The sequence below is a fragment of the Cucumis sativus genome, chromosome 7, assembly GCF_000004075.3.
Source record: "Cucumis sativus cultivar 9930 chromosome 7, Cucumber_9930_V3, whole genome shotgun sequence".
Lineage (NCBI taxonomy): Eukaryota > Viridiplantae > Streptophyta > Magnoliopsida > Cucurbitales > Cucurbitaceae > Cucumis > Cucumis sativus.
This window is the reverse complement of record NC_026661.2, coordinates 12219692-12227867: the sequence shown is the minus strand read 5'-3', so window position 1 is coordinate 12227867 and position 8176 is coordinate 12219692. Positions and strand designations below refer to the sequence as shown.

General features: G+C 34.3%; 1 protein-coding gene across 2 annotated transcripts; it reads right to left on the bottom strand.

Annotated features, from left to right (window-relative positions):
• Positions 1-673: 673 nt before the first annotated feature.
• On the bottom strand, positions 674-4494 carry LOC101216983 (probable 1-acyl-sn-glycerol-3-phosphate acyltransferase 5). Of its 2 annotated transcripts, none has more exons than XM_011660763.2 (4): positions 4340-4494; positions 2359-2983; positions 1779-1909; positions 674-1284 (listed from the first exon to the last, which is right to left on the bottom strand). In XM_011660763.2, exons 2-4 carry the CDS (start codon positions 2913-2915, stop codon positions 863-865), a joined length of 1110 nt encoding a protein of 369 aa, XP_011659065.1. In that variant the 5' UTR covers positions 2916-2983; positions 4340-4494; the 3' UTR covers positions 674-862. The 2 variants fall into 2 exon arrangements, with proteins under 2 accessions (XP_011659065.1, XP_004148308.1); XM_004148260.3 differs by lacking the exon at positions 4340-4494 and adding an exon at positions 3950-4326.
• Between the last annotated feature and the right edge of the window lie 3682 nt (positions 4495-8176).

The following is an 8176-nucleotide window of genomic DNA, read 5'->3' as shown; positions in this document are numbered from 1 at the left end:
ACTGAGCAACTTTTTCAGTCAAAGTTGAATTTCAAAGACAAAGAAGACAACCTAGAAAAAGGCAATCTTGTATGAGACGTGTGTTCAATTTTGATAGCTTCTTCATCATATTTATAACATTACGTATAAAAAGATCTTTTCATATTTCTTGATTTGTAGTGAAAAATTTAGATTGAAACTAAACTTATTAGATGAATATCATAATTAACAAGATTTAAGAAAATCAATTTAAAAAAAATGTGTACAAAAAAACCCAGATTATAATAGACTACACTTCAAACACAACTTATAATATCAATCGACTATAATAACCCAAACTATAATAGTCTGCACCACACCACAAACAACGCAGACTATTATAATCCATGTACTATTATAAGTCACTACTCGTTCCAAACGCCATACTATTATACATCACTCCAAAAGCTACTAAAGGTTTACTTGAAACAACAAAATTGTTGAACAATTTATTTCTAATTAAGCCTCTATGTATATATCAAACTCACTCCAAAATACTAAATAGTGCATAACTCAACTGACATTCGTATATGTTAGTGAACGGAAGACGGAAGTAAGTGGTTCAAATTCTATGCTTCAAAATTAAATAAAAACAACAATAATAAACTCAGTTCTGAATAAAGTTTGATTAAAATGAGTCTCAATCACAAAGGCGTGGACAATGAGAAATTTTGTAGAGTATTTATTTATTTTTCCTAATATTAATCGGAGGGTCCATTCTACAAAACTTGCAAAGAGAATATTTTTTGATACTACAATATTTGATCCACACAACAGATCTACATATAGTTTCGTACGCACATTTTCTAAGAATACACATACATACACAATTTCCCAACAAGTTTCAATATGATTTTTTATGGCCAAAAAATGGCGTTGGTCGAATGTTGAAATGGGTAATATATGCCAGAAAGGAACAGGCTAATAATACGTAGATTTTAAACCAGATGGAAGAAAAAAAAGTGAAGTATGTAGATATGGTGGTTAGGAGTATTACTGTGATGATGGAAACAAGGAAATTCAACGTTGAGAGATCCCCTTCAGTTCTTTCATGGGGAAAATGGCCTTGAGAATAAAATTTGTCCAGTAATTGGTTCTTGCGGCTGAATGTGTTCATCAGCCAATTGGTAACTTGATTTTCTGTTGTTGGAATGTGATGAAGGGGAATCCGTTGGATGTGTATATGAACTTCAGAAGGCTCCAATCCAAATACATTGTCCAGTAAAGATGGGCATTGATGTTTATAGCCAATCGTCACATCGTAAACTACACAAAAGAAATGAAAATCTATTCAGATTTGTTACTTGTCAAAATACAGACAGAGTCAATAAGAATAGACAATTAAAGATAAACAGAAAACGTAAACAATAGAAAATGGCTCATTAACGGTGTGAGGTACACAGCATCCATGGGCAAGAGGAAAGTGTTGTTTACCCATTAGAGATAAAATTTATCATACAAATCGAGAGATGCCAATAGGATTAGAAAGTTTATATAACACACTCCTCTAAACCCTAAGTTCAAAATTGTAAATCCTTCGTTGTGTATTTGGGCACCAAGGACAAATTCAAGGTATTACAAACACTATTTCTCAAGGATTGGTTCTGGCCTAGTAAATCTTTTATTTTCATTCTTTGAAACTAGTGATGCAGTCCAAAACTAGTGTTCATGTCTGATTCCACTAATTCAGTACTCCAAATTAGGGAAACAGGTAGAAGAAACATTTTAAGCAGCAAAACACAGAAGAAGATGTAGAGTACCTGCATCCAGACATTGCCTCAAATCTTGTACGCACATATGGAAGCCCTTTGTTTTGGGAAGCAAAACATTTTTTAATATAGGTAAGCCTTTTTCGGCTGCATGCTTTTGACTCCGAATGCACTTCTGCTCACTACACAAAACAGAAAAGAACGATATGAATCTTATTAGGCAACCTCTAACAGATTAAATAAGAAAGCAAGGCTTGAATGATGGAACATGCTAAGCCAAAAATATATATATAAGTATTGAAGTGGAAACCCTAGTACATGGAGAAAAACCACAATATATATGTTTAGGGGAAAATTATAGGCAAAGTAAAAGAAAAGGCAACACAAGCCAATAAAAAATTAGGGGAAAGTAAATCTTAATTAGCATGGATTTTCATCCAGGCCCAAGCCCACTATTTCTAACAACAAGACATGCATCATAGCTACCATTACGCATTACAGATAGGGATTGTAAGAAAACAAACATTTGAGAATTCTTCTTGAAATTGTTGATTATATAAAAAGTATGTTAACAGTAGTGTATTTGTTCAAGAACGTAAGAGAAATGGAACTAGGAGGCATGAGTAATTACGTGAAATCAGTGCCTTCGGGGAAAAGGGCAAGCCATAAGGGATCATGATAATCCTTGAAAGTTGAAAGCATTTGGTGCATTGTCGATTCATCAGCCTCCCATTTCCTCTCCACAGAGATGAACTCTAATATGTGAAATGCCCAACCAAATACAGGCAGTTTCATCAAACTGCTCTTAAGTATATACTTTATGTATCCCAGTTGTCCTTTTCGTATTGCAAGATCCCAAAGATACATCCAATCAACTTCAGTTCTATGGTTTGCAATAAGCAAGACACGTTCCCTTGCTGGGACTACTTCTCCAGAAAAAATAACTTTTGTTTTGTTGATCTTCTCAAACAGAAAAGGCCACAGAGCTAACCAAGAACCAAAGAAGAAGGCAGTAGCTTTTCGGCTATAATGTATGCTGAATACTCTAACAAAAATGGCACTGATGAAACCATAATATACTAATATCATAAAAGTCGTTAAAAGAAGCACTAGCAAACATAAGAGCCCCCTGAACAGCCTAGCTGGAGTTAAGGTGTGATCCCTTGTTTTGATATCCTTGACTTCCATACTCTCTCATAAACATTCACAACATCCTGCACAAATATGTATCCCTACGCCAGAGATGAATGGGGTTCCTGGTTAAGAAAGCAACAACAGAATGATTAAGACATGATGGTATATCTCATTGACTAAATTAATAATATGAAATGAAATTCTTGCTTTTCAGCAAGGTAGGGTCTAACTAGCGCAGTTCTGATGTAAATAATTGTGATAGTGGTATGATCCTAACACAGATTAGCTGTAAAGAATTTCCTCTTAAATGCTCTGTTATGAAACTAAACAATTACAGTAGAATGGAAAGTGCATCTAAGAAATTACAAAAGATCAATAATTGGAAACATACATAACAGAACTTTACAAAAAGAACGTTGTAAATGCTGCATCAATCAAGGAGCTACAGCATAATGAATAATGATAAAGCACGAAGTGCCATTGTTGATCCCACCAACCTCAAAGGAAAGGTTATTACTCCTTTTTCTTTATTATATTCCTCTCAATTCACTTTTGGTGGGAAACGAGAATCTTCCCATAGGAAAGAGTAAAAAACACAGAAGATTACCTTATTCACTCTTTGATATTTCTCCAGGTAAAATAATTTGGTTTTCAACGTTTCTTTACTCCATATGTTGTAGGTTACTGTTACTGTACTAAAGTTCCTTACAAACTTCAAAAACTAAAGAAACTTTTTACATACATGGTTATTGGTTTAATAAAATGGGGGTTCAACTTTACAGAAAAAGAAAAACTATATTCAAAATACTGGCAAAAACACTGCTATGGCAACATTTCTATGGGACAAAACTAATGAATCTGTTAATTTTGTGTATATTATTGAAATATATGTTGTCGTTACAAATAGGATTATGCACAAAGAAGAGTACAAGAAGGGAAAGCATAAACTAGAAAAGTACAAATTAGCCTAACAAATAGTAACAGAATCGAATAGAATACCACAATCACATATACTTCATAGAAATTTGGTAGAGACAAACAAATATAAAGGCAGGTGAGCAACCAAACAAGAGGAGAAAATATCTCACATGCTAGTGCTAAGTAAGATTATCAACTCCATCTTCCACGATCAACACAAGTCCAGAGACTATATTTGTATACAACTAATAGCATCCAATAAGATCACACCTCACACCGCTTAAAGGAATCCAGAAACCCCGATTTATACATTTAGAAGACAATGTGGATGATCAACACAGAACAGAACATAAAAACCACAGGATGAGCTTAATACATAAGTAATCAGATGCGGTCGAAGAAAAAATGGCTCCAAATCGGATTCACAAGATAGCAAAGAAGGAAGGGAATGCATTGACAGCGTACAGAGATACAGAACAATAGATTTCTGTAGGCCATTGGCGGCATTTTGACGGTAACCAAAGAGAGAATGATGAAATGAAAAAAGGGAAAACGGGTACCTGAAATTTATTGATAGCTTCAAGATGTGAAGATGAAGCTGAAGGAAGAAATTTGTGGACTTGACACAGTGTTGTAGATTCTTTCCTAGAGAGAAGACTTACTGATGCTCCGGTACTTGCTGTCGCTGATTTCCCTCTCGAGCGTTGGTTGTGTGTCAGGTTGATGTTATCAATTTACGAAAAAGGACAGCAAAGAGTTCTAAATTACGATGTCTTATTGCTGGACCCTCTCTACGGGGACACAAATCTTCAAGGGTCAAAATTGGAATTGTTTTTCTAATAATTTCTTAGTATTAAAGTTTCAGTGTGTTTATTTTAATGACTAGTTTGGTTATTGAGATATGCTTACCCATTTGTTAAATTATTGTATTTGCATGGTGTTTTACTTGAAATTGGTATTTCATATGCTCATAACTATATGATATTAATTTATGTGCTTCTATGAGTATTAATAGTTGATGCTATTGCTATATAATTTCTTTTGTTAATTAGTGGGTAGTTTATGGTTGTTGTTTGATTGCTTGTTATATAGTTAGAAGTTTGAAATGAGACATTCAAAATGTTGTTATTGATTCACTGATTTTATATTTGATTAATGTGTGATTGATATTTAATTTTTTATGATGTGAATTGTTGTTTGATTACTATTCAATAATCAACTAGTGACTTTGATTTTATTTGGCTGTCTACAAATTCTTGATGTTACTAAATACATTTTGATCATGATTGTTATTTATTTCTATTAGTTACCTATTGTCATTTGATTGCTAATGACACTTAGTTTTTATATATTTGTTGTTGTGTTAACAATCAAATAGAAACGTACTTAACATCTAATGAAAATTATATCACAATCGTATAGAACTCAACAAAGCACATGGCGTTTAGACAAATAATTGTGATATGGAAACTTTAGGTTTTGAAAATTATGAACCTAATTGGTGAACCCTTAATATCAAAAGCTAAAACTCCTCAATCTATTTGACAACATCCCAAGAAATGGATTAGATTTGGATTACCTTTGATCAAGACCAAGAAATAAGGAACTATTAATCACTCCAAGTTCGAACATTCCATAGACAAGTTGATCAAACTTATCTGAATGTTCTTGGCATGCAACCCTAAATCAAGAATTAATTACAAAAAGATGGTGATAAGGTTCTGTCATCTACCACAAAATTTCTATTGAATAATCTACAAAATCACTCTTAACAAAGTAATACATTTATTACAATAATAAATAGTTATAATACACGTTGATTGATAGAATAGTTTAGAAGAAGAGATTTGAGAAATAGTTACATAATTGCTCTTAACAAAGTAATTATGACATTTAAGACTGTCATGCATCCAACAAATTGCTTCACATATTCTCAGACAGTGTCGGTATGTCTCAATTCAACTTACGCCTTGCCAAAATCTCAATATTTTGGGAAAAGAACTAAGAACGCAACTCCTGTTTCAGTCTATTCTATGTGTCAATCGTGCATCGATCCTATTGGATGTCAACGAATCAAGATCTTCACCATAATTTGGCATCTTTTGTCAAGTGGATTGTTGCCAAAGTGATCCTTGAATCTTTAGTGACCGTATTCGTGGCCCTGAAGTATTTTTTTCATGTCAAATATGAAATTTTCGAGAGTTATTGCATCACGATCTCCATAAAAGGGCTTAGGCTCAAGTATCGTTATCATGTTGGTTTAGGCCACCCCTACAGAGGTTTGATTTCCCACCACCTTCATAGTATGACTAGTCCTATTGAATCATGTGTTGATAGTAAAATGAGTGGGAATGGTAGGTCTGATATTGTTGTTCCTAAAGATATGGGAGAAAGTGGCATTGTTTATTAGATTAAGGTCAGAGTAGAGACTGGTGGTAATAAGGCTTAACAGGGTCATTCAGGCCATAATCTTGATGGATATGATCCTTCTTTGAACATTCCCATTGCTTTGAGAAAAAGTACTAGACCTCTACAGTTTAGAGCTTTCACACAACTAGTTTTGACTCTCTTACAATACCAAAAAATATTCACATTGCTTTAGAGTGTCCTAAGTGAAAAACCGTTATCATGGAAGAGATGAGGTGTGAGGCACAGATCCAAAAGGAAGTACTTTTGAAGAGGAGCCATGTTGAGAAGAATTGTATTGGACAAAGTGTTAATAAGAGGCATTCTGCGAATAAGGATACAATGGTAGATAAGGTGAGGCGAGAGAAAAGCATTTGAGTTTAAGGTTTATTGTGTTAAAGTAAGCAATACTATGAGATTAGCTGGCGAGGAAGAAAGGTGCGACAAATGCTAAGAACTAGGTCTTAGGTGTAGTGACGTGAGGAGAAGTGCTTGCACCTAAGTATGGTTGCGATGAGGTAGGCATTTTGTTGAGATGGATGTTCGTATGAGGTGATTGGACAACCCTTTAAGGCGAAGTAAATGTTTTGTGGCTTCCTAAGGAGAGATTCAAACGATAAGAAGTTTAGCTTTCCAAGTAGATAAGGTTGGCATCTCAAGGAAAGTGTCTATTTGTAACTCACGTTTAGCTTACATGTTGAATTTGGGTTGACTGCATAGTGCGACGAAATGGGAAAGTGACATGTGTAAAGCATGGAAATGACTCATGGATGTGAAAGGTCACTATAAATAGGACCAAAGGTCAAAAGAAAAAGGACATGAGATGCTAACGTTCTGATAAATTGTCAAGGAAAAGTTTTGAGTGTTGAAAGACTGGTTGAAAGGTACCGCCAGACAAGAAAAAAAAGCCAAAAGCATCAAAAGAAAGAGTTGAGGTTGGGTATTGTTGTGAGTGGTCCTTCTCATAAAGTATTTTCAAATAAAAAGGGATTTCTGAAATGTTTCTTAATCCAAATGTTTGTTGTGAATGATCTTTAAAAACAAACGTTGTTGTGAATAATTTGATATCTTTCTCAATAAATGTTTTGCAAGTGATCATTGTAAATGATTGGGTGATCTTTACTCGATGAATGAAGTGTTTTATGAATGTTTGTAATTTTTATGATCTTATGATTGATGTTTATTGTTAAAATTGTTACTAATGAGCTACGGTGTGTTGTATGAAATGCTTATGAGCTATTATAATTCTTTTATTATTGATCGTGATGTTGATACGATGTGGTGTGATATGATCTACAACAAGACGCTGATGGAAATCTAGGTCTATAGTGAGACACTGATGAATGTGAATCCCAGGTCTAGGCAATAAGATGCTAGTAGAAGTGAATTCCAAGTCTAAGCGAGTATGTGATGTGTTATTGATGTTAGATGTTGGTGAAAGTGGATCTTAATCTAGGCAAGGAATGATATGTGAAACACTAGTGAAGTGAATCCTAGGTCCAGGCAATGAGATGCTGGTGAAAGTGAATCTCAAGTATGAGAAAAGAGTGAGTGTTACGCGCGCGAGTAGAAATCCCAGAAAAATCGTGAGACATTGGTGAAGTGAATTCCAGGTTCAGATGATAGGAGAATCTCCGGTGTCGGTGATGAGTAGTGAATGCTTTGATGACTTGAATCGCGTGGAATTATTACAATTGTTGTGATTGTGCTTGATGCGATAAAAGTTTGTGATTATGATTTGATTCGATGAAAATTATTATTATATGAAATGACCTTGTGGTTATTATATTTGAAAATATTGGATTCCCCAAAAGGTATTTTCTAAATTCATCCCCAAAAAGGATTTGAGGCCCAGTTTGATCATGGGTATGTAAACTTTAGAAATCTTTATATAGACTGAAAGAGTCATCAAGAGCATGGTTGATAGGTTGACTACCTTTGTCAAGTCCTAAGGATACCGTCAAGGGCACTTTGACCACACTCTATTTACA